The sequence below is a fragment of the Saimiri boliviensis genome, chromosome 14 (genome assembly GCF_048565385.1).
Source record: "Saimiri boliviensis isolate mSaiBol1 chromosome 14, mSaiBol1.pri, whole genome shotgun sequence".
Classification (NCBI taxonomy): Eukaryota; Metazoa; Chordata; class Mammalia; order Primates; family Cebidae; genus Saimiri; species Saimiri boliviensis.
Window position 1 is genome coordinate 19320578 of NC_133462.1, and position 27740 is coordinate 19348317.

Below are 27740 nucleotides of genomic sequence, written 5' to 3' on the forward strand. Positions count from 1 at the left end.
TTATTTTGGTCCTCTTCAACATTTTATTCCATCTAATTGCACAACTCTACTTGTTGGGTCCCTGAACTCTAGAGCCAGTAACAGCGATCCTAAAGTAATTCTCATGATTTTGTCTAAGATACAATTTAAATTCTCAGATGACTCTAAATCTGCAGAAATATTAATAGAGAAAAAGTAATAGGGTTATGTGTATAGGAAAAACTGTAAATTTTACTACCTGTAAAAAAGATTTCTGCTTATTAAAAAATCAAAAGACAGGCCGGGCATGGTGGCTCACGCCTGTAATCCCAGCACTTTGGGTGAAATCCCATCTCTAAATATATATTTATTTATATAAAGATGCTAAAAGATTAGGAAAATTTACGGAAACAACAAATGACAAACACTAACCTTAATATGTAACATATAAAGAAATATATTTCTTAAGTATATAAATTTGTAATCAGTAAAGATGATCAATAACGTGGAGAAACAAGCATTTATAGTAGCATAAACATGCCTTTTAAACATGTGAACAAATGATCAGTTTCTCTTATAACACAGAAATGGAAATGAAATTATAATGAAAATTGTTCTCCTGTCTTGTTTGAACAAGTCTGATAAAACATTTATTGGTATGCGTATTCCTAGAAAGATGTTTCCTGTTATATCTCCCAACACATACAGTGTTACTACCACAATATAGTGTGAAAGCACCAAGGCAAAAACCCTTAACCTCTTTGTCCTGAAGACATCTGTCTCTGCAATATCATATACTCTCAGGTCATTCCTCAACCCAGGGCTCTAACTGCAATAAAATTTATATACCCATTTTCTGTTCCCACCTACCAGACCAAATCCTTGTGTTCTACTCTACTCTGTACTCTGAAATCCATAGTAACTTATGAGCATAATGCCTTCACGTTTTAAGGAAGCGTTCTTAATTTGTCTTTTATTGTTTAGCTTCTAATTTTTTTGAAAAAATTATAGGATTAGGAAGTTACAAGGACAGTTGTGTTACATACATACATAGTGTAGTAGGGAAAGTGTTAGCTTATAATGTACACCCATTACCTGAATAATGTACATTGTACTCAATAGGAAGTATTTTTTCTTTTGAGATGGAATCTCCTGTTGTCCCCTAGCTGGAGTGCAATGGCACAATGCTAGCTCACTGCAACCTCTACCTCCCACATTCAAGCAATTCTCCTGCCTCAGCTTCCTGAGTAGCTGGGACTATGGGCACCTGCCACCATGCCCAGACAATTTTTGTATTTTTAGTAGAGACAGGGTTTTACCATGTTGGCCAAGCTCAAATTCCTGACCTTTGGTGATCAGCCCGCCTGAGGTCAGCTGTAAATCTGTCTGGTCCAGGGTTTTTTGTTGTGAGATTTTTTTCCTACTACAGATTCAGTTTCAATACTCATTAGTAGTCTGTTGAGGATTTCTGTTTCTCCCTGGTTCAATCTTGGAAGATTGTATGTTTCCAGGAATTTATCGACTTCCTCTAGGTTTTCTAATTTGTGCATATAGTCTCTCCTGATTTTTTCATATATCTGTGGTTATCAGTTATAATGTCACCTTATCATGTCTGATTCTATTTATTTGAACCTTCTTTTTTTCTTGGTTAATCTAGCTAGTGGTCTATCAGTTTTGTTTATCTTTTCAAAGAACCAACTTCTTTTCTTTTATATTCTTTTGTTCTTAGTCTCATCTTTGCCTGCTTTGGTATTTGTTATTTCTTTCCTTCTGCCAGCTTTAGGTTGGGTTTATTTTTTTCCTTGAGATGTGATGTTAGGTTATTCATTTGAGATTTTTCTATCTTTTGGGTGTAGGCATCTAATGCTATCAAATCCTCTTTTAGCACTGCTTTTGCTATGTCTCAGATATTTTGGAGTATTGTCTCTATTTCGATTTATTTCAAAAAATTTTAAATTTCTACCTTAGTTTCATCATTGACCCAACAATCATTCAGGAGCAAGCTGTTTAAATTCCATGTATCTGTATAGTTTTGAGAGTTCCTCTTGGTATTGATATCTAGGTTTTATTCCACTATGGTCAGAGAAGACATTAGATATGATTTGTTTTTTTTTTAAATAACAGAATTTCTCCATTGATTTCTGTCCCAGTGATCTGTCTACTGCTGTTCACGGAGTGTTGAAGTTCCCTGCTATTGTTGTATTGCTCTCTATCTCTTTTCTTAAGTCTAGTAGTATCTGTATTATGGATCTGGGTGTTACATTGTTGGATGCATATATATTTAGGATTGTTTTATCTTCTTGTTGAATTTATCCTTTATCATTATAAATGATCTTCTTTGTCCATTTTAATTTGTGTTGGTTTAAAGCCTGTTTTGGCCATCACAGTGGCTCACGCCTGTAATCCCAACACCTTGGGAGGCTGAGGCAGGCAGATCATTGAGGTCAGGAGTTCAAGACCAGCCAGGGCAACATGGTGAAACCCTGTCTCTAATTAAAAAAAAAAAAAAAAATTAACTGGGCATGATGGTGCATGCCTGTAAATCCCAGCCACTTGGAAGAACAGACAGGAGCTGGAGGTTGTAGTGAGCTGAGATTGCGCAACTGCACTTCAGCCTGGACAGAGTGATACTCTGTCTCAAAAAAAAAAATTAAAATATAAAATATGTATATTTGACTAACAACTTACATGTAAAAGGAAATTATAAATATATTAGACAAAATAGTGCTAACAGGTTATTATGAGTTGAACTGTGTCCCCTAAAAGGAGATGCTGAAGTCCTACGCCCTGGTACCTGTAAATATGACCTTATTTGGAAATAAGTCTTGACAGATGTAATCATGTTAAAATGAGGTCACCAGGTAACCCCAATCTAATCTGACTGGTGTCAAAATAAGAGACATATACAGGGAGAATGCAATGTGAAAATGGAAGCAGAGATTAGAATGAGGTATGCAAAAGCCAAGGAATGCCAAGGACTGCCAGCTGTTAACAGGTTAGGAGAAAGGCATAGAATGGTTAGGAGAAAGGCATAGAACAGATCCTCACTCAGAGTCCTCATAAGGAACCAAAACTGTCAGCACCCTTGATTTTAGATTCCCAGGTTCCAAACTGTAAGAGAATAAATTTCTCTCGTTTTAAGCCACCAAGTTTTTGGTACTTGGTACTTTGTTATGGTATCCTTTAAAAACTAATACATAGGAATTAGCTGGGCATGGTGGTGCGTGCCTGTAATCCCAGCTACTTGGGAGGCTGAGGCAGGAGAATTGCCTGAACCCAGGAGGCGGAGGTTGCGGTGAGCCGAAATCGCGCCATTGCACTCCAGCCTGGGTAACAAGAGTCAAACTCTGTCTCAAAAAAAAAAACAACTAATACATAGGAGAACCTTTGATAATGTGTACCCACACTTGTTCTCATTACCTGTTTTAAAAAATCTTATTATAAAGGTTAACAAAAGGGTCTTTAGTTTCTATCATTCAACCAGTATGAATTCCTTCATGGCGAATGAGGTCGGAGCGACTACCAAAAGCTTTCCCACATTCCTTACAGTCATAGGGTTTCTCACCAGTGTGAATTCTCTGATGTCTAGTAAGGTTTGAGCCTTTATTAAAGGCCTTCCCACATTTATTACATTCATATGGTTTTTCATCTGTATGGATTCTCTGATGCTGAATAAGTTCTGAACTCTGAATAAAGGCCTTTCTACATTCTTCACATTCATAGAGCTTCTTACCAGCATGAATTCTGTGATGGTTAGTAAGTGTTGAGGCACTATTAAAGGCCTTCCCACACTGCTTACATTCATAAGGTTTCTCACCAGTATGCATTCTCCGATGCTGGATAAGCCTTGAGTGTTGAGTAAAGGCTTTCCCACATTCTTTACATTCATAAGGCTTCTCACCAGTATGCATTCTCAGATGTAGAAAAAGTTGTGAACTTTTAGTAAAGGCTTTTCCACATACGTTACATTCATAGGGTTTCTCACCAGTGTGAATTCTTTGATGATCCTTAAGGTTTGAGCAATAATTAAAAGCTTTTCCACATTCCTTACATTCATAGGGTTTCTCACCACTGTGAATCCTCTGATGTTGAGAAAAATATGAACTACAACTAAAAGCCTTGCCACATTCCTTACATTCATAGGGTTTTTTACCAGTGTGAATCCTCTCATGTCGAGTAACAAGTGAGCCATAACTAATGGACTTCCCACACTCCTTATATTCACAGGGTTTTTCACCCGAATGAATTCTCTGATGTTGAATAAATTGTGAGTTCTGATTAAAGGTCTTTCCACATATCTTACATTCCCATTGTTTCTCTTCACTCATAGTTTTTTGAGGTGGAGTAAGAAATGTGGACTGAATGAAAGGAGTCATGTCTTCATGGGTAAGTATTATTTGACTGAAATGTCTCTTCTTTAGAGATAGTATCTTGGTCTCACACATTGATTTTAGATCTGAAAGAAAATAAAAAGGCAAATAAATTTTCCTATTCTGGGCAAGTTAACATTTCTAAAAAAGAAATAGGAGGATTAAGCTGAAAAGAATATCTGGGAAATTAACACACTTCGTTTTCAAAGGTGGCTAGGGAATCTGTAAAACTGACAAGAAAAGCACAGACATTAGGAAGGCAATAAAAGAAGCTGAGGATGTGGATTCAGGAAGTAGATGACTTCTATGAGCCTTCAATGCTGTTCTGAACCAGAGTCACCTTAACCCTTGGCGAATACACACTGTTCAGCATCATCCTCCATATTATAGAGAGATTCTAATTTCTTTTGATATGTTTCTTTGCCTGCAGGTGCTGCCTGAGACCCACCTTTGCGTCTCCTCATCATACAGAGTGGAGCTCTGACTGCAAGGCCATCAGCATGGCCAGGCAGGGGTTCAGCTGGAGGGTAATGGAGGAGACAGGCCAGTAGGATGCTGCCTCTGCTCCAGGGCAGAGAGATTATAATTATATATACATGTGTATAAATACATACTCACATACACAGAGCACAATACTGTTATGTTTTGCAATTTGTAGATAATTGTCAGACCTACATAAAAGGGCTATTAAGAATAATAAATGTGTTGATAGCTTTAAATGGCAGGGTGGGTGGAGTTCAGTGACTGTGCAAGGGTATACTGGCAAATCACTAGCCTCCAACAAATCTAGTATGCTGAACACAACTGGTAGGGAGAGTAGACAGATAAATCTATTCTGTGCATAAAGGACGATATGGGTTAGGGACTCACTGAAAATAATTTGCTCTGCAATTCTGTGATGCAGACCTCAGGAGAAAGAAATGAATCATCCAAGTCATGGCAGTGACTGAGAAGAAAGGTGGCTCAGGTTTGAGACTTCTAGACAGTTAAGACAGGACGAAATGTACTCTATGAGAAGGAAGGAACTCCATGTCAACATATGAACAGTAAGCCCCAGTTCTATGCTTTAAGGCAATTAACCGCTGAGCCCTCTTTTCCTTGCCTGTTAAAATGGGAATGACACTTAACTCATGATTGCTAAAAAGATAAGGAATGAGCTAAAAACTATTACTCAACACTCAAGGCTTATTCAGCATCAGAGAAGGCATACTGGTGAGAAACAAGTATGTAAATAATCTAATATAAAGTAAACACTCAGTACTGGTAGCTATTATTATGAAAGAATGTCACAGCAAAAACAGAGATAATGGGCAAATGAAATGGCTTGAAGATGTCAAAATAAAGCCAGCTAGACTACCTTAATTCTTCCCTCCACACAATCATTGGCCAAACTTAGTGTGGGTGCATCCCTAGAAATCTCTTGAAGTTGTCTTCATTTAATTATTATATTGAATCCCCTCTTTCCTAGACCACTGTAGGCATCTCCTAATGGTCTCTGCAATGTGTTCCAGCACCCTCTAATCCATTCAGCACCTGCTGTGGTATTTGGTCTCTAAACTGAAAATCTAAACTCCTTGGTAATTACCAAGAAGACTCCAATAATGAGGCTCTTGCCTACCTCTCCAACCTTGTGTTATACTACACTTCCGCTTGCTCAAGAAGCCCTAGTCCTTCAAGCACATCAAGTTCTCCCTGCCTTTGAGGGCCTTTCAACACGGATATCCCCTTTACCTGGCATACCCCCATCCTATCACAATTGTTGGCCCTAATTGCTGCTAATCATTTAAGCCTCTGCTCAAACAGCATATCTCTAGAAGGCCATAACTGATCTTCAGTCTAAATTACGATCTTCCTGTTATTAGGTCTCAGATCTTTCTATTTCTTATTAATAGCACTTATTATTTATAATATTATATAATCTGCACAGAGCCAATGAAATCGAGAAATGTTTGATATTTTCACTAATACATACGCACCTCCTGGCAAACTACCTAAAGAATTACTGAGGCAATAAATGAATTTAGATTCATTGTTCTCAAGAATACATTTTTAGAATGGGGTTTCAAGATGGATGACTAGAGGCACCCAGCATTTACCTCCTCCAAAAAGAAGGACTACAACAGTAGATAATCACACACCAAACTGAGCATCTATGACAGAACACTGGAATTCAGCAGGAAAGTAACAGGGAACCTCTGAGGCACAAAGAGGGAAGCAAAACAGCTGGCCTTACCAGGATCAGCTTGGATCCAAGAGTGTAGGGGAAAGGTAAGGGAGACCATATTCCCACTGTGGACTCCTGCAATCCTAGCCACAAAACAGCCCCTCAGCTCCCATGGGCCCCAAGACTAGTAAAGGGAGCTACCCAGTATGTACACATCACTGTTCTAGATAGGGAGTTCATGCTGGGTCCCTCCCATAAACCCAAGCACACTGCAGCACAGTGCCACTTTGGGATCCCAGACCCTAACAGACTACATCCTCCCCTGGGACTGAACAGTTCCTCCATCTCTACATCCATTGAGCTCTGCTGGCTTCCCTCCATGTCCACGTAGAGGGCTAAAGCACTGCAATGGTGATTGGAACCATCAGTGTGGCTAGGACCCCAGTACTCCAGTCCAGCACTCAGAGTCCAACACCCTGGGGAATGAGCGGTACAGCAGTCAGAGGCTGCCCTTGGGGCAGAGGGAGCTGAAGTGTGTGCTCCCCAGAGCCTGAGAGCCACCTGCCTGGGGCCACTGCCACTGACAGGAAAACCACTGCTCCCAGGCAGCTGGGTTCCTATACATCTGCAAGTGCCTTCAGAGGCCCTTAAGACTAGTGCTGGTCTGCATCAAAGGGCGTGACATCAAGCCTACCTGGCCCACCAAAGCTGCTGCCTTAGCACATCATCTGGGAATGGACCCACTTTGCCGGGTGGGTCTGGGAATGGACTCACCTTGCCGGCTATTGCTGGTGCCCACATACACCATTCCCACAATGAGGAAAGGCAGAGCCAGTCTGTGACCGGGGCCTGAGCATGCTGTCTGGGGGCATGGGAATTAACCCACCCTACCCACCACAGCTTGAATCCATGTGCACCACTGGCAGGATGAGAAGACAGGGTTGCCATGCCTGATGCTGCCCCTGCCACTGCTATATGCAATGTCCAGGGGTGTGGGGATGAATTCACTCCTCACATTGCCACCAATGCCTGCACATATCTTCTGAGGGCCTAAGTATGGGCTCATTTTGCCTGCCAGTGCCCACCATCTATTGTTTGGGAGCCCGGGGATTGACTCAGCCCATCCACCGTCACTAGCATCCATGCACCCCTGCCAGGAACCTGAAGACAGGCTGTCCCAGCCTGCTGCCACCACCAATGCAAGCACAAAATGTACAAACCACAGGGACTAGCCCATCCAGACTGCCATTGCCACTGCTGGTTCCTGCATATGTTGCTTCAAAGCCCAAACAGTTGGTCAACTACTGCTACTGTCATAATCAATGCCATACATGCCAACAAGGAGCCCAAGGACCTGCCCACCTTCCTAGCCCACTGCTACTACTGCCAGCACCTGAGCAAGCAACCTGGAGGCCCAGAGATCAACCTGTATGGAGCAGCTACCACCAGTGCTGGAATACACCATCTGAGGCCCCATGAACCAGTATGCCGAGAACATCACCAACACTACTGGGGCCTATGGACCAGCCCAGCTGGTGTCTGGTGTACCTATCCCAGAAAAGCCTCATCACAGCTTCTACTAACAACCAAACCCTAAGCCACTGAGGAACTCATAGATAATACTGACACTCATTACAGCCAAAGAAATCATATGGAGATTATACCACTGTACCCACCTAGAACAAAGCCAAAGCAACCTACCCAACCACCACTATAAATACATCTACAGAAAAAATATTTTCCTACTAAAACAAATCCATAAAATTGGAAAAAATGACCATAACAAAAAATACACAGATATCAACGTTAGGATAAAAGAAACACGAAAAAGCAGACATGACATCTCCAAAGTAACACAATAATGCTCCAGCAACAGGTTCCAACAAACAAAAAATCTATCAAGTTCCTGAAAAAGAATTCAAAATAATGATATTAAAGAAATTCAGTGGGACACAATAGAACATGGATAAATACCAAAAGAATCAGAAAAAACAATTCATGATCTGAATGAGAAATTCAGCAGATAGAGGTCATGAAAAAGAACCAAACAGAAGTACTAAAACTGAAAAATTTCAATGAATGAAATAAAAACAATTGAGAGCTTCAACAATAGACTAGATCAAGCAGAGGAAAGAATTTCTGAACTTGAAGACAGGTGTTTTGAAAGAACCCAGGAAGTCAAAAGTAAAAATTAATAAGGAATTTTTTTTTTTTTTTTTTTTTTTTGAGACAGAGTTTCGCTCTTGTTACCCAGGCTGCAGGCTGGAGTGCAATGGCGCGATCTCGGCTCACCGCAACCTCCGCCTCCTGGGTTCAGGCAATTCTCCTGCCTCAGCCTCCCGAGTAGCTGGGATTACAGGCACGTGCCACCATGCTCAGCTAATTTTTTGTATTTTTAGTAGAGACGGGGTTTCACTATGTTGACCGGGATGGTCTCGATCTCTCGACCTCGTGATCCACCCGCCTCGGCCTCCCAAAGTGCTGGGATTACAGGCTTGAGCCACCGCGCCCGGCCAATAAGGAATTTTTAAAACTGAAGAAAGCTTAGGTGACAAACGGGACATCATAAAGTAACAAAGAGTGCAAATTTTGGGTGTTCTAGAAGGAGAAGAGATGGGCAAAGGCATAAAAATCTATTTATCAAAATAATAACTGAAAACTTTCCAAGTCTTGTAAGCAATATAGACATGCTGATGCAGGAGGCTCAATGATGCCCAAATAGATTCAATCCAAAAAGGTCTTCCAAGGCCCATCACAGTCAAACTGTCAAAAGTCAAAGACAGGCCGGGCGTGGTGGCTCACGCCTGTAATCCCAGCACTTTGGGAGGCCGAGGCGGGTGGATCACGAGGTCAACAGATCGAGACCATCCTGGTCAACATGGTGAAATCCTGTCTCTACTAAAAATACAAAAAATTAGCTGGGCATGGTGGCACGTGCCTGTAATCCCAGCTACTCAGGAGGCTGAGGCAGGAGAATTGCCTGAACCCAGGAGGCGGAGGTTGCATTGAGCCGAGATCGCTCCATTGCACTCCAGCCTGGGTAACAAGAGTGAAACTCCGTCTCAAAAAAAAAAAAAAAAGAAAAAAAAAACACAGGAAGATTATGTCCTCCCCTCTTTCCAAAGAGCTGAGACACAAATACAACGTGCGATCCATGCCCATCCGAAAGGATGAGGAAGTTCAGGTTGTACGAGGACACTATAAAGGTCAGCAGATTGGCAAAGTAGTCCAGGTTTACAGGAAGAAATACGTAATCTACACTGAACGGGTGCAGCGGGAAAAGGCTAATGGCACAACTGTCCACGTAGGCATTCACCCCAGCAAGGTGGTTACCACTAGGCTACAACTGGACAAAGACCGCAAAAAGATCCTTGAACGGAAAGCCAAATCTCGCAAAGTAGGAAAGGAAAAGGGCAAACACAGGAAGAAACAATTGAGAAGATGCAGGAATAAAGTAATCCTGTATACAAGCTTTGATTAAAACTTGAAACGAGGGAAAAAAAAAAAGTCTCCCAACAAAGAAAAGCCCAAGACTAAATGGCTTTACTGTTGAATCTTACCAAAATTACAATAAACTAACCTCAATTTTGCTCAAACTATTCCAAAAAATAGAAGAGGAGTGAATTCTTCCTAATCCATTCTACAAGGCCAGCATTACCCTAATACCAAAACTAGAGAGGGACACAACAACAACAACAACAAAAAACTACAGGTCAATACCCCTCATGAAAATGGACACAAAACCCCTCAATGAAACACTAGCAAATGAAACCCAATAATACAACCAAAAGATAATATATCACAATTAAGTCAGATTTTTCCTTAAAGTGCAAGGATGGTTTAACATAAGCAAATCAATAAACAGGATGCATCATATCAACATGATGACAGACATAAACTATATGATCAGCTCAATAGATGCACAGAAAGCATCTGATGAAGTTCAACATCTCTTCATTATAAAAACATTTCAAAAATTAGGAATTAAAAAACATACCTTAACATTAATAAAGACCATATATGACAAATCTACAGCTAACACCTTACTGAATGGGAAAAAGCTGAAAGCCTTTCCTCTAAGAACTGGAAGAAGATAAAGAAGCCCACATTCACCACTATTATTCAATATAGTACTGGAAGTTATATCAAGAGCAACCAGGCAGGAGAAAGAAATATAAGGCATCCAGATTGGATAACAGAAAGTCAAACTGTCCCTTTACAGATGACATGATCTTACATATATATAAAAACCTAAAGATGCAACCAAAAATTCTTGGAACCGATCAATGAAATCAGTAAAGTTGCAAGATACAAAATCAACATACAAATATAAGTAGTAGGCTGGGGACAGTGGCTCACGTCTATAATCCTAGCACTTTGGGAGGCCGAGGTGGGTGGATCACTTGAGGTCATGAGTTTGAGAGCAGCCCGGCCAATATGCTGAAACCTCATCTCGACTAAAAATACAAAAATTGGCCGGGTGTGGTGGCATGCTCCTGTGGTCCCACATACTCAGGAGACTGAGACGAGAACTGCTTGAACCCAAGAGGCAGAGGCTGCAGTGAGCCAAGACTGTGCCATTGCACTCCAGCCTGGGTGAAAGAGTGAAACTCTGTCTCAAAAAAAAAAAAAAAAAAGAAAAAAAAAAGAAAAAAAAATTTCTGTATGCCCACAATCAATTTGCTGAAAATTAAATCAAGAAAACAATCCGATTTATTAATATAATAGTTATAAGAACAACCTCGAAGCAAATTTAACTATGAAGTGAAAGACCTCTACAACAAAAACTGCATAACACAGTCTAAAGAAACTGAAGACAACATAAACAAATAAAAAGATATTTGCATGCTCATGCAGTGGAAGAACTATTGTTAAAATGAACATACTTTCTAAAGCAATCTACAGATTCAATGTAATCTACAGATTCCATACGATCCCTACTGAAATACCAGTCACTTTTTTTAAACAGGAAAAAAATCCTAAAATTTGTAGGGAACTACAAAAGATCCCAAATAGCCAATGCAATCTGTAGCAAAAGAACAAAAGTGGAAGAATCAAACTTTGAAATATACCACAAAGCTGTAGTAACCAAAACAGCATGGTACTCTAAGAAAAACAGACATATAGACCAATGGAACAGAAGAGAGAACTCACAAATAAATCCATGTATTTAGAGTCAACTGATGGTTGACAAAGGTGCCAAGAACAGACATTAGGAAAAGGACATCCTGTTCAATAAATGGTGCTGGAAAAACTGGATATCCATATACAGAAGAATGAAACTAGACTGTATCTCTCACCATATAAAAAAATAAACTCAAAATGAATTAAAGACTTAACTATAAGACCCAAAACTATAAAACAGCTAGAGGAGAATATAGGGGAAACACTTCAGAAGAATAGGCAAATATATTTTAGTTAAGACCTAAAAGATATACTCAATAAGGGGCATGTGCCCATAATCCCAGCTACTCAGAAGGCTGAGGCAAGAGAACTGCTTGAACCCAGGAGGTGGAGGTTGCAGTGAGCTAAGATTGTGCCACTGCACTCCAGCCTGGGCAACAGAGGGAGACTCTATCTCAAAGAAAGAAAAAAAAAGGGTAACAAGTGTTAGCAAATGATGTAGAGAAACTGGAACCATCATACACTGCTGGTGGGCATGTAAAATGGTGTAGCCATTTTGGAAAACAGTCTAGCAGTTCCTCAAATGGCTAAACACAGAGTTACAATATAACCCAGCAATTCTACTCCTAGGTAGAAACCTGAAAGTACTGAAAGCTTATGTCCACACAAAAACTTACACACATAAATTCCTTCAACATTATTCAAAACAGCTCAAAAGAGGAAACCCAAATGTCCATCAACTGATCAATTGATAAATAAAATGTGGTATATCCATAAAATGGAATTGTATTTGGCAATAAAAAGGAATGAAATACTGATCCACGCAACAACATGGATGAACCTTGAAAAGCATTATGCTATGAAACAGGAAGTTGCAAAAGACCACATATTGTATAATTCCATTTATATGAAATGTCCAGAATAGGCAAATCCATAGAGAGAGAAAATCAACTCATGCTTGCCTGGGGCTGGAAAGGGATGGGAGTAACAGCTAGAGAGTACACGGGTTTTTCTGAGGTGATAAAAATGTTCTGAAATTGATTATGGTGATGGTTATACAACTCTATGATTACATTAAAAGTCACTAAATTGTACATTTTATGTGGGTGAACTGTATGGTATGTGAATTATACCTTAAAAAAGTTGAAACAACAGGCCGGGCGCGGTGGCTCAAGCCTGTAATCCCAGCACTTTGGGAGGCCGAGGCGGGTGGATCACGAGGTCAAGAGATTGAGACTATCCTGGTCAACGCGGTGAAACCCCGTCTCTACTAAAATTACAAAAAATTAGCTGGGCATGGTGGCGCGTGCCTATAATCCCAGCTACTCAGGAGGCTGAGGCAGGAGAATTGCCTGAACCCAGGAGGCGGAGGTTGCGGTGAGCCGAGATCGTGCCATTGCACTCCAGCCTGGGTAACAAGAGTGAAACTCCGTCTCAAAACAAACAAACAAACAAAAAAAAAAAAAGTTGAAACAACAACAAAAAAATTAAAGAAGTACTACTCTGATTGGTTTATAGAGAGCAGGGGTTGAGCAGCTTTTTTTATAAAGACTAAGATAGCAAATATTTTCAATTTTGTGGACTATCCAACTGTGTGACCAGTGAAAAGATAGTCACAGAAAACTTCCAATCGTTTGAATGTGCTAACCTTAAAAAATAAACAAGTCATCCCCCACAAGAAAACCTCATAAGAACTGCTAGCTCAAAACCAGAAATTAAAAAAAAGATTGGTTTAATAATTCTGGTTTAAAAATAGCTATATTATCTTCCTCCTGATTTTATCAGCTCAAAATGTAAATTTTAAGATTATAAAAACTAGGCTGGGTGCTCTAGCTCATGCCTGTAATCTCAGCAATTTGGAAGGCCAAGGCAGGTGGATTACTTGAGCTCAGGAGTTCAAGACCAGCCTGGGCAACATGGCAAAAACCCCATTTCTACAAAAATTAGCCAGTCATGGTACTGTGCACCTGTAGTCCCAGCTACTAGGGAGGCTGGGGTAAGAGGACTGCTTGAGCCTCAGAGAGGGTGAGAGGATTGCTTGAGCCTGGGAGAGGGGGTTTGGGAGGAGGTTGCAGTGAGCCAAGATACACCACTGCACTCCAGCCAACAGAGTCAGACTCTGTCTCAAAAAAACCCAAAATTATAAAAATGATACAATTATGTGTTAAACCAAATCAAATTATAGTTCTTTCAAACTTTTTGATATCAAAGTAACTGTGTTGGGCCTGGCGAGGTGGCTCTCACCTGTAATCCCAGTACGTTGTGAGGCTGAGGCAGGCAGATCACTTGAGTTCAGGAGTTAGAGACCAGCCTGGGCAACATGGTGAAACCCCATCTATACTCAAAATACAAAAATTAGCCGGGCATGGTGGTACATGCGTGTAGTTCAGCTACTCACGAGGCTGGGACAGAAGATTCTCTTGAACCTGGGAGGCGGAGGGTGCAGTGAGCCAAGATCATGCCACTGCACTCCAGCCTGAGTGACAGAGGAGAGCGAGAGCGAGGGTGAGACTCCATCACAAAAACAAAAACCAAAAAACAAAAAACACCTAAGTAACTGTGTTACTCTGTAGTGAGTCAGCTTATATATAATAGACAAGATTCTTAGTTAACTTTAAGACAATGGACATTAAGAAAAATTAATAGATAATCCTTGGAAACCTGGATGATTTCTAACATAAGGTATTTTTTTTTTTTTTTTTTTTTGAGATGGAGTTTCACTCTTGTTACCCAGGCTGGAGTGCAAATGGCGCGATCTCGGCTCACCGCAACCTCCGCCTCCTGGGTTCAAGCAATTCTCCTGACTCCGCCTCCCTAGTAGCTCGGACTACAGGCGTGCGCCACCATGCCCAGCTAATTTTTGTATTCTTAGTAGAGACGGGGTTTCACCATGTTGACCAGGATGGTCTCAGTCTCTTGACCTCGTGGATCCACCCGCCTTGGCCTCCCAAAGTGCTGGGATTACAGGCGTGAGCCGCCGCGCCCGGCCAACATAAGGTATTAAAACATTGATTCCCAAGAACAGTTTTAACACATATGCCATTATAATATGTATGCCTTATTTTTCATGTTAGAGGATGGCTATACCTTTGGGTAATGTAAATAACAAGTTTTTTTGTTTTGTTTATGGAGGGGCCTTTTTTTTCCTTTTTACAAGTGCTTATAAGGAATGTGGGTGGCTATTGGAGGAATGGGGGAATGGTATCACATGAACTCAGGAGCTTTACTAGTCTGTTAAAATGTTTATGTATCACTGTTCTCAATTTCCTACCTCCCACATTATTCTGTGGTTAAAAATTATAATCTGAGTAGTTGAGACTATCTGGTAATAATAACAGAAATGCAATAGATATGCTTTTGTTATCAAGGAAATCATAGGCCAGGCACAGTGGCTCACACCTATAATCCCAGCACTGTGGGAGGCCAAACTTTGTAGATCACCTGAGGTCAGGAATTCGAGATCAGCCTGGCCAACATAGTGAAACCCTGTCCCTACTAAAAATACAAAAATTAGCCAGATGTGATGGTGCGTGCCTATAGTCCCAGCTACTCAGGAGGCTGAGGCTGAAGAATTGCTTGAACCCAGGAGGTAGAGGGTGCACCACTGCCTCCAGCCTAGGCAACAAGTGTGAAACTCCATCTTGAAAATAATAATAATAATAATAATAATAATAGTTTTGTCTTTAAAAAACTAGTTGTTTCAAAATGTAAAACTGATACATACAAAAGACATCTCAGTTTCAATGGGTTTATTTTCAATTCACTATTTGAACAGTATATATTTTTATGTAAAAGCACTCTTAAGTGACTCAGCAAAAATATCAAAATAGAAAGTACGAACTGCAACACAAATGAAAAGTAATGCGTAACATAAATAGGGATGCATATTAAGTAGGTAACAGGAAAGTTATAACATTTGTGTAATCAGATATAAACTATGAATATTGCTATAGTCAACATATATACAGTGATTATTAGAGACCTGCCCTCAACTATCAGAACAAGACATCAAGAAATACTTTTACAGTTTGATGTATCACAAAATGACAAAACATACTACTCAAAATTTGAAGGTAGGTATCAGAAGAATGAAAGTAAGAGTTGAAAATGTATTGTCTTTAATGAGACAGACTGGGGCAGTCAGGGTAGGAATGTATAATAAAAAAGCAGGCTGCTGTTTTTCTCTTTTTTGAGACGGCGTCTCACTCTGTTGCCAGGCTGGAGTGCATTTGCATGATCTCAGCTCACTGCAACTTCCACCTCCTGGGTTCAAGTGATTCTCCTGCCTCAGCCTCCCAAGTAGCTGGGACTATGGGCACCTGCCACTATACCCAGTTAATTTTTGTATTTTTAGTTAAGATGGGGTTTTACCATGTTGGGGAGGCTAGTCTTGAACTCTTGACCTCAAGTGATCTGCCCTCCTCAGCCTCCCAAAGTGCTGGGATTACTGGTGTTAACCACCACGCCTGGCCTGGGCTGCTGTTTTTCAATATAAGCTTTATAATACTATCATTTCAAACACACAAATACTGCTATATTCAGGATACATATGGTGATTATAAGAGACCAACCCTCAACTATTAGAACCAGACATCAAGAAATACTTTTACAGTTTGAAGTATCACAAAATGACAAAACATATTATTCAAAATTTAAGTAGGTAACAGGACATACAAATTTCATTTGTATTGTACTTTGTACTATTTTGATATCTTTTGATAATACTATGATTTCAAAATATATTACTTTAATGAAAATTAAATTAGTTATTTTAAAATGAAAAAGGAATAAACAGAGACCACCTTTCAAGCAGAAAGGTACAAGGTTAAGGTAAGATTACGAAGAGGGCAAATTAGCAAGTTGGTAGGGAGGAAAAGTGGTAAGAGAAACAGAAATAAAATACGTAAAGGCAGCTAAGATCAATTGACAGCTGGGAAAAAGTGAAGATTCACAAACTCCTGCCTAGGTTCCTACAGCTTTGTTAAATCTAGAATTATTTCTCAAGGGAGGCATGGATCTTCTATTTCCAACGCTAACTCCATAGGTAACAACATGTACTTCTAGGGCTCCAACCATTAACTTCTACTTGGATCAATTTCTACTTCCATATTTTTGACTGTTTTACAACTTTCTTCTGAGCTTCCTATTTGATCTTCTCATTGATGAATCTACTCTGTAGAAATTATTTACAGCCATGTCCCAGCTCCTACATTAGATGACGTTTCTTAATAAGCCTACATATTTTATAAACTGTACAGCACCTAGCAGACTACTGTACAGAATTAGAGTCAAACATTTTTACAAGACTTGTTATTTAAAAATCTTAATTCTCCACAAACTAATAGTAATATTCTAATGAAAAATATAACTTGGTGCTTTGATTAAGTTTGAAATAACTCTATATACTTGGACAAGACCAAGTTTTGCTCTTGTCCCCCAGGCTGGAGTGTGGGTAACATCCTCTATCAGCACCAAGGAAGGAGAACTGTCCAGACCCCAGGCACAATGAGTGCCTGAAGAATATCTTAGTTTACAGTGTTATTACTCAGCTATTTCCTTTATATAATCCTTTACATATAATCATATATTAGTTTATAGAATTAGTGCCTGAAGTATAACTTATTGCTTACATATATCTAGCTTATATAATCATACTTAATACTTCTATCTAGCATACTTAGTTCTATATAATCTTTCTATACAATCATAGGTATTGTAGTTGGAGCTATACTGACACATTTAGTGCTGATTTATATAATCCTTCCATATAACCAATATAGTAGTTTGTAGTAGAAGGAATGCCTAGAGCAGTCACAGAACAGAAGCAGTACAAGGGAAAACAGCCAGACCAGGACAAAAACCAAAGACCCAGGCAGTGGCGTCCCTGCCTGAAAGGACATAAGCTGTATGGCAGGCTTGGAGCAAGACCCTCTCCTCCTGATAAAGGAATTGTAGTACCTTGCATTCAGTTCCTATGGAAAGCAGGCCTCACGCCTGAAATCCTGGAAATAACTGAGGGAGAAGAACCCCTCTGGCGTGACCAGTCACGGAGGCTGTACACCCTGTCAGTCTTTTCTCACTTCTGTGCTAGCTCAAATCACCCTCCCATAAATATTTTAAGAGAAGAGCACAAGTCTGTCAGCTCCCACTGCACTGGCTTATAGCATCCTTCTATTAGAAATCCTTTGATGTCGCCAGTCCCCAGATAAGTGTTGCACACGACACCTGTTGCACACAGCCCACCTCCTTGCCTTGGTGACCTAATGGGGGTGGACCCCTTTTCTGTACACGACCCTCTACTACCACACATGGCACAGCCCACCACTGCGCACGGCCCACTTCACTGCCCAGGTGACATAAAGGGGTGGCCTCCTTGCTTGTGACTCATGTGATTATGTATGCCCTATTACTAAGCCTATAGATGATGACCTCACTCACAACCCTGCCCCCTGCTTGTACCTAATAAATACAGATGGTTCTGGGCATTTGGGGCTCTCGCTGATCTCTGCTCACAGGTTGCATGGCCCCTCGAGTCCAGCTGCTCATCACCAGTTCTTCAGTGTAATATCTCTTTACTTCTTGGATCCTGCACCTCAGCAGAGCATAAGGGACACCCCACGACCCTGTGGGGCCCAATAGCCCTACACTGGAGTGCAATGGCACAATCTCAGCTCACTGCAACCTCGCCTCCCAGGCTCAAGCGATTCTCCTGCGTCAGCCTCCCAAGCAGCTGGGATTACAGGCACTCACCACCAAGCCCAGCTAATTTTTGTATTTTTATTAGAGATGGGGTTTCACCATGTTGTTGCCCAGGCTGGTTTCGAACTCCTGACCTCAGATATCCACCTGCCTTGGCCTCCCAAAATGCTGGGATTATAGGTGTGAGCCACTGTGGCCAGCCTAATCCTAAAATTTATAATGAAAATGCAAAGGATTAAGAAGCAGCAGGAGAACTTGCTCTACTAGATAAGATTTATTACATGCTACAGTATTAATATAGTGTGGCGATGGCACAAGGATAAATAAGCCAAAGGAACAGAAATTGGGAGACAGACTCACAGACACAGGATTTATGACAAAGGTAGTCCTACAGAGAATGGGAAAGGGACAGTCATCTCAATAAATACTAAGAAGTCAACTGGATATTCACATGGAGAAAAATGAAATTTGACCCCTACCTCACAACACTACAAATACCAACTTCAGGAAGCTAGATCTAAATGGAAAAAGTAAAACAATAAAGCTACTAGAATATAACATAGGAAGTATCTTCATGACTTTTGGGTAGGCAATCATTCCTACCCAGGACTCAAAAAAGCAACACTATAAAGAAAAAGATAACTGTGACCACATTAAAATTAATAATTTCTGTTCATCAAAAGACACCATTAAAAGAATAAAAGGCAAGATATAAAGTGGTAGGAGATATTTACATCATTATAACACAGGGCTAATATATATAATATAAAAAGAATTCTTTCAAAGCAATTAAAAAAAAAAAAAGACGACCAACTAAGTTTAGCCAAGAAACTTAAACAGGCATGTCACAGAACACATACATATCAGAGTAACTAAAATATAACTAAAATTAACAGGTCTGGCAATAATAAGAACTGGTAAGAATGTAAGAATGCAGAGCAATGGCAACTTTCATACTGCTAGTAGAACTACAGATTGGTAAAACTACTTTGGAAAATTGGTATATTTACTAAAGCTGAACACACACATATCCTATTGCTCAGTAATTCCACTCCTATGTATATACCCAAAAGAAATGTGTACACACATTTACCAAAAGTTACATACAGGAACCTTCACAGCAGCATTATATGTAATAGCTAAAAACTGCCAACAACCAGCTGTCGACAGTAGAAAAGACACTTAATTTATAGTAATTAATAATATATAAAGCATAATTTAAAATATATTCATAGAATGAAGCAGGGTGCGGTGGCTCACGCCCTGTAATCCCAGCACATTGGGAGGCTGCGGTGGGGTGGATCACCTGAGGTCAGGAGTTTGAGACCAGCCTGGGCAACATGGTGAAATCCTGTCCCTACTAAAAATACAAAAAATTTGCTGGGCGTGGTGGCGCAAGCCTATAGTCCCAGCTACTCTGGAGGCTGAGACTGGAGAATTGCTTGAATCTGAGAGATGGAGGTTGCAGTGAGCCGAGATCACACCACTGCACTCCAACCTGGGCAACAGAGCAAGACTCCATCTCAAAAAAAAAATATATATATATATATATACGGATATATATATAGATATATAGATATATATAGAATGAAATACAACATAGCCAATAATAATGAACTAACACCAGATAATATGCAACATCATAGATATGTCTCATAAACATGTTGAACAAAAAAAGCCAAAGACAAAAGACTAAATACTGTGTGATTGCATCTATATAAAGTTCAATAATAGGCAAAACAAATCCATGGTGCTAAATATCAGGATGGTATTTATTTTGGAGAGGAAAAAGAGGCTGGTGATTGGGAAGGAACAGAAGAGGGGTTCTGAGGTGCTAGTAATGTTCTATTTCTTGTCCTCAGTAGTAGTTTCGCCATTCTCAATTTCACCATTCTATGCAATCATAGTCAAGTAGTTTTCTGTGCGTATGTTATACTTCAATTTTTTTTAAAGTAAAAAGTAATCAAATGTTTGATAAATGAAAGAAAGAACTATTAAATCCAGAATGAACTGGTCAAAGACATTAAATAATTGGAAGCAGTTAACATGAAAACAAGTATAGGGAAGGAAAAAGAAAAGACACACACACACACAAACACACACACACTTACACTCATTTATTTCTTAGGGTGGAAATGTCTACTTTCATACCAGTCTAAATGTAGCATATCATAGAAGGAATGAAACCTAAAATGTGAGTAAAATAATTATAGCATAATTACAGTCACGAAGGTACTTGCTATATCGGACTAGGGAGAAAGTATGAAGATAAAAAGGTAGGATAGCTTATACGGAAGAGGCCTCAGGCCTTTAAAGAGAGCTTCTTGATAAAATCTCAGATGTATGTCTCCTCATAACCCTGGGCCTGAGCCATCATCTCTTACTTACCTGAACATAGGCCTCTAGTCAACTCTCTGTCAACCATCCAGGGCTCTCTTCCTTGTTCCAATAAGGATATCACAGCTGGCTTAGAACTGGAAAGTCCTGCTCACAAGAAAAGACATGAGACATGGTTATGCTGTGGGCTCCCCAGAAATCAGATCCAGTCTCTTGGTGATCAAAGAAGAGATGCCATTATAAGAAGGACCAGAGAAAGATGGAGAAGATGAAGCTTCAGCCACAGTCCATTAGAACTGCCCACTTCCAACTCTTCCATTCCATTCCAACTCAGACCATTCCTTGGGGAATAGGGAGCAGAAATTCAGCTGGTTACATGAAGCAAATAATTCACAGTGGAGAAAGGAGAGATTTTCCAAGGGCAGACTCTGAATTTTGGGGGATAGTTATCCTTACCCACTGAAACCAGGTTGCTGAAATTCTCCAACATCACTTCTCTGTATAAATTCATCTGATCAGAGTCCAGGCATTCCCATTCCTCTTCAGAGAAGTCTATGGACACATCCCTGAACATCACTGACCCCTGAAACAACAAATAAGCTTTCACAATGAAAGGAAAAAAGACAAAGATGGTGGTAGAGGTGAAAGAAGCCTCTGCAAGAAAGGAGACAGTAAATGAATTAAAGGAGGTGGATCCTATCATATCAGAATTTATATATATCCTCTGTACAAGGGATGTACAAATAGACTGGACTTTTCCAGTGATATGAAATAGCAAGCATTCAGCTCTATTAGTGAGTTTCTTCCCCCTCCCCCTTTCCCTTTATAAGTCCCAAGAGAGGGGAAAATGGGAGGGACTTTCAAACACGTCTTGTAATACACGGAGTAAAAATTCACAACATCAGAGGAAGACAAAAATAAACATCTCTAAAAGCTTCCAGGAAGAAAACAAAGATCATCTAAGTTTTCAGGAATCACAATGGCAATAGATTTCTCAATAGCATCATTTGAAATTAAAAAAAAAGAAAGCAATTCCTTTAATATTATAAAGGAAACCGAATTCTGACCTAAAATTCTATATCCAATCAAATTACTAAACCACTATGAAGATTAAATCAAGACAATTTTAGATCTGCAGGGAATAATAAAAGTATTTCCAAAGTGGCTTTTCTTAGGAAGCTACTGGGCTACATTTTCCGTCAAAACTAGAGAATATATTTTCTCATAATGCAAAAAAAAAAAAGAAAAAGAAAAAAAACCCCCAAAACTAGACAGTAAATTAGAAAAAAGAGAAGGTATTATATTAAGAAACTACAAAACTAACATGAAAATGGTGATCCAAGTGCCAGTATAATTATATAAGGCAAATCCTAGAACATTATCTGACAGCAGAGTGAGAGAACAGCATCTAGGAACACAAGACATGAGGACTACAGGAAAGACGTCTCCAAAGAAAAATAAGGAGCTAGTAAGTTTGATCATGTAGAAAATATTGATAGGCAACTGATAGCAATGTTAGAGAATTTGAAAAAAAAATAGCAACACATACATAAAACCAGGCAAAAAAAGAAATAAGGCAATTTGCTCTGAGAAAAATACAAATTGTACTAGAAAAAAATCCAGAATCTGTTGTTTTACTTGGCTCACATTAACAATATCTGCAAAGTCCTAATCACAGGGATAGCAATAATGTAAAGAAAAATTGTCATATAACTCTATTGCATGGACAAAAAATGAGGACTGCAGTATGGGAAATCTCAATCCATATTTGCCTGCCTAGAAATCACTAGAAAATATGTATCCAAAAATAGCAATATAGAAATATTAATTAGAAATATAGGAAAAATGCCAACAGAAACAGCAAAAAGAGTTTAAAGTAGCCATTTAAGGGGAGTAGGACTGGATAGTGGGACAATGCCTTGCCATTTTTCAGGTCTTTTAACATTTCTTGAATTTTTTTTTTTTTTTTGAGATGGAGTTTCACTCTTGTCGCCCAGGCTGGAGTGCAGCAGCACACTCTCAACTCACCGCAACCTCCACCTCCCAGGTTCAGGCGATTCACCTGCCTCAGCCTCCCAAGCAGCTGTGATTAGAAGCGTTGGTCACCACCCCCAGCTAATTTTTGTATTTTTAGTAGAGACAGGGTTTCACCATGCTGGACAGGTTGGTCTCGAACTCCTAACCTCAAGTGATCTGCCCATCTCTTCCCAAAGTCCTGGGACGACCAGCTGGGACTGAGGCTCCTAACCAATGGGGTCTGTGTTAACTCTAGGTAGTGTCCAAATTCAACTGAATTGTAGGATACTCAAGTAGTGTCCCAAGAATTGGTTGTTTAAAAAAGGACACACATTCCCAATTGATAGGAGAAATGAGGGTACCTATCCTTCACCTTAGGACAAGCAGGCTCCAGGGTACAAAGTGGAATGATGACATACTTTGGAATAATTTTTCCTGTGTACTCTAGAGCTTAGGGGGCACAAAGACTGGTACCTATTCCCCGCTTTGGGCTATATGTGGACCCCATAAAGGGACAAAGTGACTTCAACAAAGGAATGGATCAAGAATGCAAAAATGTGTGACAGATATCATAAGTAGCCATTTCAAGGAGACATGCTGCACATATCCCAGGAAATGCAATTAGAGGTTTCCAACAAGAGCTTCTCTGAGAAACCCTTAATGGTGCCTCATAAAGGAGTGTTGAATATCCATCAAGGCACAGGAGACCAACACCAAAACAAATCAAGAAGACTTTTCTTTTCCTTACCTCCTCTTCCCTATCCCTATTCTAATCTCATAGGATCCAGAAACTATTAGGCAGGAGAAATAGAAGCTCAGAGCAAGGAAATCAAGAAGCTTAATACGTCCCTCTTTCATACTGCAAGCTTGAAGCAAGCCTGAGCTCACAGAAGAAACTTTAAATGAAACTCACATATTATTACACTGAACTAGAGGTTTTAATTGGTAAAATGAGACTGAGATTGTGACTGAAAACTATCAAAGGATATCAAAGAGTGATCAAAAAATTATAGTCTGTGGCCGGGCGCGGTGGCTCAAGCCTACAATCCCAGCACTTTGGGAGGCCGAGGCGGGTGGATCACGAGGTCAAGAGATCGAGACCATCCCGGTCAACATGGTGAAACCCTGTCTCTACTAAAAATACAAAAAATTAGCTGGGCATGGTGGCACGTGCCTGTAATCCCAGCTACTCAGGAGGCTGAGGCAGGAGAATTGCCTGAACCCAGGAGGCGGAGGTTGCGGTGAGCCGAGATCGCGCCATTGCACTCCAGCCTGGGTAACAAGAGCGAAACTCCGTCTCAAAAAAAAAAAAAAAAAAAAAAAAAATTATAGTCTGTACAAGATTTTATCCAGGGCAACAAAAAAGTTAACCACAGAGAGGGTTGAGAGCAGAAATTATAAGGGAAAAAAATTTTCTTTTGTTTGCTTCATATAGAATCCTGCTTATTTCCAAATGCTGATTATAAGCAGATTTGGTTTCTCAGGTACACAGTCATATCATCTATAAAGTGATCATCTTATGCCCTCTTTTGTAATTTTTAACCTAATTTTTTTCTTATGTAAGCGTTTTGGTTAACAGCTCTAAAACAATGTTAAATGACATTGGTAATGTGGTATCCTTTTTTTACTTCTGATTTTCAAATATTTACATGTTTCAAATATTTCCCTATTAAATATTAGGTTAACTTCTGAAAACAAAAATTATTCCTTTTAAATTTTATTGTCTATGACAGTATACCACACATCTCTAGTTATTCCCATTAATACTGGGCAACAATCTTCCCTATAGAAATGATGAGTGTAACTAGAGACTGAAGGGAGAAGGGAACCAGATTTTCTATTTGGGCTTTGGTACAGGAGAGGGAAGACTCAGTCCTCTTTAAAAGAAATTGAGGCCGGGCACGGTGGCTCAAGCCTGTAATCCCAGCACTTTGGGAGGCCGAGGCGGGTGGATCACGAGGTCGAGAGATCGAGACCATCCTGGTCAACATGGTGAAACCCCGTCTCTACTAAAAATACAAAACATTAGCTGGGCATGGTGGCACGTGCCTATAATCCCAGCTACTCAGGAGGCTGAGGCAGGAGAATTGCCTGAGCCCAGGAGGCAGAGGTTGCGGTGAGCCGAGATCGCGCCATTGCACTCCAGCCTGGGTAACAAGGGCGAAACTCAGTCTCAAAAAAAAAAAAAAAAAAAAAAAAAAGAAATTGAGATAGAAAGGCCTTACACAAAATAGGTTTGTTAGATTTATTCTTATCCTAATTTTCTTTGCATCTGTACCAAACACATACAATTTAAAAATTAAGAGAAGGCCCAGAGTTCCAAATTTACACTTTAAGAAAACACTGTCCCTATTCTGAGTCGTCTATACTAATATGTATCCTCTAATTTTCAGATAAAGCAATCATCTAGTACAGGCGTCCCCAAACTTCTTACACAGGGGGCCAGTTCACTGTCCCTCAGACCGTTGGAGGGCCGCCACATACTGTGCTCCTCTCACTGACCACCAATGAAAGAGGTGCCCCTTCCTGAAGTGTGGCGGGGGGCCGGATAAATGGCCTCAGGGGGCCGCATGCAGCCTGCGGGCCATAGTTTGGGGACGCCTGATCTAGTAAATGGATAACCTTACAATTTAGTGAGTTCCCCAAGATTAGAAGTGTTGAAACACAATTGAATAAATATATTTTTATTATCACTTGGAGGAAGAATCCAAAAATTCTAGTTGCCTGCCATGCCCACTGCCCCTCCTGAGATGAGGCAAGGTTCTTTTTTATCATAAAGGGATAAGACACAAAAAAGAACAAGAAATTATAACCTAAAAACCTTTAGTTAGAACCTGAGAAGGAAAGGGAGAGAGAATGATTGCGGGGGGGTGGTTTTAAAGGGATAATGAGTGAAGATTTTCCTGAACTAATAATAGATATTCATCCATAAATTTTAATACTCTACAAATCCCAAGCAGATAAATAAAACACACATATATATCTAGTACTAAAATTACAGAAAGCCAAAAACCGAACAGTCAAAGGAAAACAAGACAGATTACCATCAAAGGAGAAGAGCTAAATCAAGACAGTATGATACTGGCATACGAATATACAAAATCAATGGAAGAGAATGAAGAGTTCATAAATATAACCATGTACATATAGACACTAGGTATATTTGATGACCAATAAAAATACAATGCATCTTCCAATATATGGTACTGAAAAAACTGGGTACTAATAAGGAGGGGGAGAATCTGACCCCTACCTCGTAACATACACACAAACCAGTTGCAAGTATATTAAATATCTAAACATGAAAGTGAAACTTATGCTTTAAGCATAAATATAAGAGAGTATCTGCATGACCTTGGGACAGGGAAGGATTTATTAAATAAGATAAAAAAATCACTAACCATAAAGGAAAAATATCGATAAACTCAGCTTTTAAAAAAATAGAACTTATCATAAAATCATCTTATAGGAAGTGATCAAACAGTCCAAATAGTAGGAAAACATAATCAATAAAGGACTGAGACCCAGATTACATAAATAACTCGTATAAATCAGTAAGAGCTATTCCAAGAGAAATATGAGTAAAGATTTGAACGGACATGTCACTAAAGATGAAATGCTAAAAACTGATAGTATATGTTCAATTTTATTATTACTCATGGAAACCCAAATTCAAACCTGTGGGGATGGGGGTTGTAAGGACAGATATATATTCAAATAAGAATTTAAAAGTCTGGCATGTCTGATTTGAAAAAAGTATACACCACAGTTCTTTCAAACATAGAAAAATGTATTTCCCAAGACCATTTGAAGACATGGGAGAATATTTATGACACGTTTTTAGTACAAATGTAGAACATAAAATGGTAAGTAAATTAAGTAAAATTTGGTTTTTGAAAATACATTAAAATATTAACACTAATTATTTGAATGGCCAGATTTTATTTTTTTCTTGGTAATGCTGTGTTTTTAAGATCTCTAAATTAATCATCCTTTTATTTTTAAATCATAATAAATATTTGAGAAGAAAATTCAGCAAGCATAAGTGGCACAACCATCCTTTTCTGTGACAGGAAAATTATAGGGACTTACAATTAAATGTCACTTCTTTATTAAGCAAGAATTTTCAGAAGAAAAAGGGGAGACCACAACACACCTTGGATACTGCTTGTAGAAGTTCATCATGCATTCCTTCCTCCTCTTCTGGGTGACTCACCTGGAGAAAGGTAAAATTGGGAGAGTAAAGAATAACTGTGAGACAACAGGTTTTTCTTGGTACCCAAATTAGTCAAGGAAGACGTCCTCCCCAGCTCCATTACCCACGACACACGAGGAATGGAGATCAGAGGAGAATGGGGCAACCTGTCCTATTCCAGTGGCTCAGGGGAAAGGCTCTGTTCACTGCTGCCCAGGGTTGGAATCTGACCAGACCTCAAAAAAGGTTTCCTAGAGACAGACTTCTGAAGTCACAATCGCACAGTTGACGGGACCCTATATTCATACACAGAATGCCACATACATTTAGGGACAGTCACACTTAAGGCGACATGCACTTCTCACCAGCACACACGAAGCTACACACCGCAACACAGTTACAGTTACATACACACCACAGGAAACACACAATAACAGCTGCACAGGCGGAGGCACCCCACACTGCCGCAGAGTCACAATCACACACGACCACGGGAACACACAGCCACAACCCCTGCAGTTACCTACGTATCCCATACCCGCACATAAGCCGCAGTGTTATTACTTCCCAGACAATTCCACAACCTCCCTTCAGGTCGCTCGGTCAGCACAGGACCAAGGCGCCAGCTCCCCACTGCCCTTAAGTATCCTCACCTAGGCTCTTGCAGACCGGGGCCAGTTTCTCCCGCCGACCAAAATAGCTCACCCCCAAGATCCAAGGGTCCCGCCAGGCGTGACGAAACGCTCGAATTCCTGCGAGAAAAGTGAACGGCCACCAGGCCCTCTGGGAAATGTAGTCCAGCGCGGGACCCACGCCGATTTCCGTCCGCTCCTCGCCTGGGCCCACCCGAAACGGCTGCTCCTGCAACTTTTGCATC

General features: G+C 40.0%; 1 protein-coding gene across 2 annotated transcripts; it reads right to left on the reverse strand.

Moving 5' to 3' along the window:
• ZNF829 (zinc finger protein 829) lies at positions 1-27739 on the reverse strand. 2 transcript variants are annotated; one of them, XM_074386476.1, is made up of 5 exons: positions 27569-27739; positions 26825-26884; positions 21109-21235; positions 20704-20799; positions 1-4414 (listed from the first exon to the last, which is right to left on the reverse strand). In XM_074386476.1, exons 1-5 carry the CDS (start codon positions 27737-27739, stop codon positions 3435-3437), a joined length of 1434 nt encoding a protein of 477 aa, XP_074242577.1. In that variant the 3' UTR covers positions 1-3434. The 2 variants fall into 2 exon arrangements, with proteins under 2 accessions (XP_074242577.1, XP_010346297.3); XM_010347995.3 differs by having other exon boundaries at positions 27517-27658.
• Between the last annotated feature and the right edge of the window lies 1 nt (position 27740).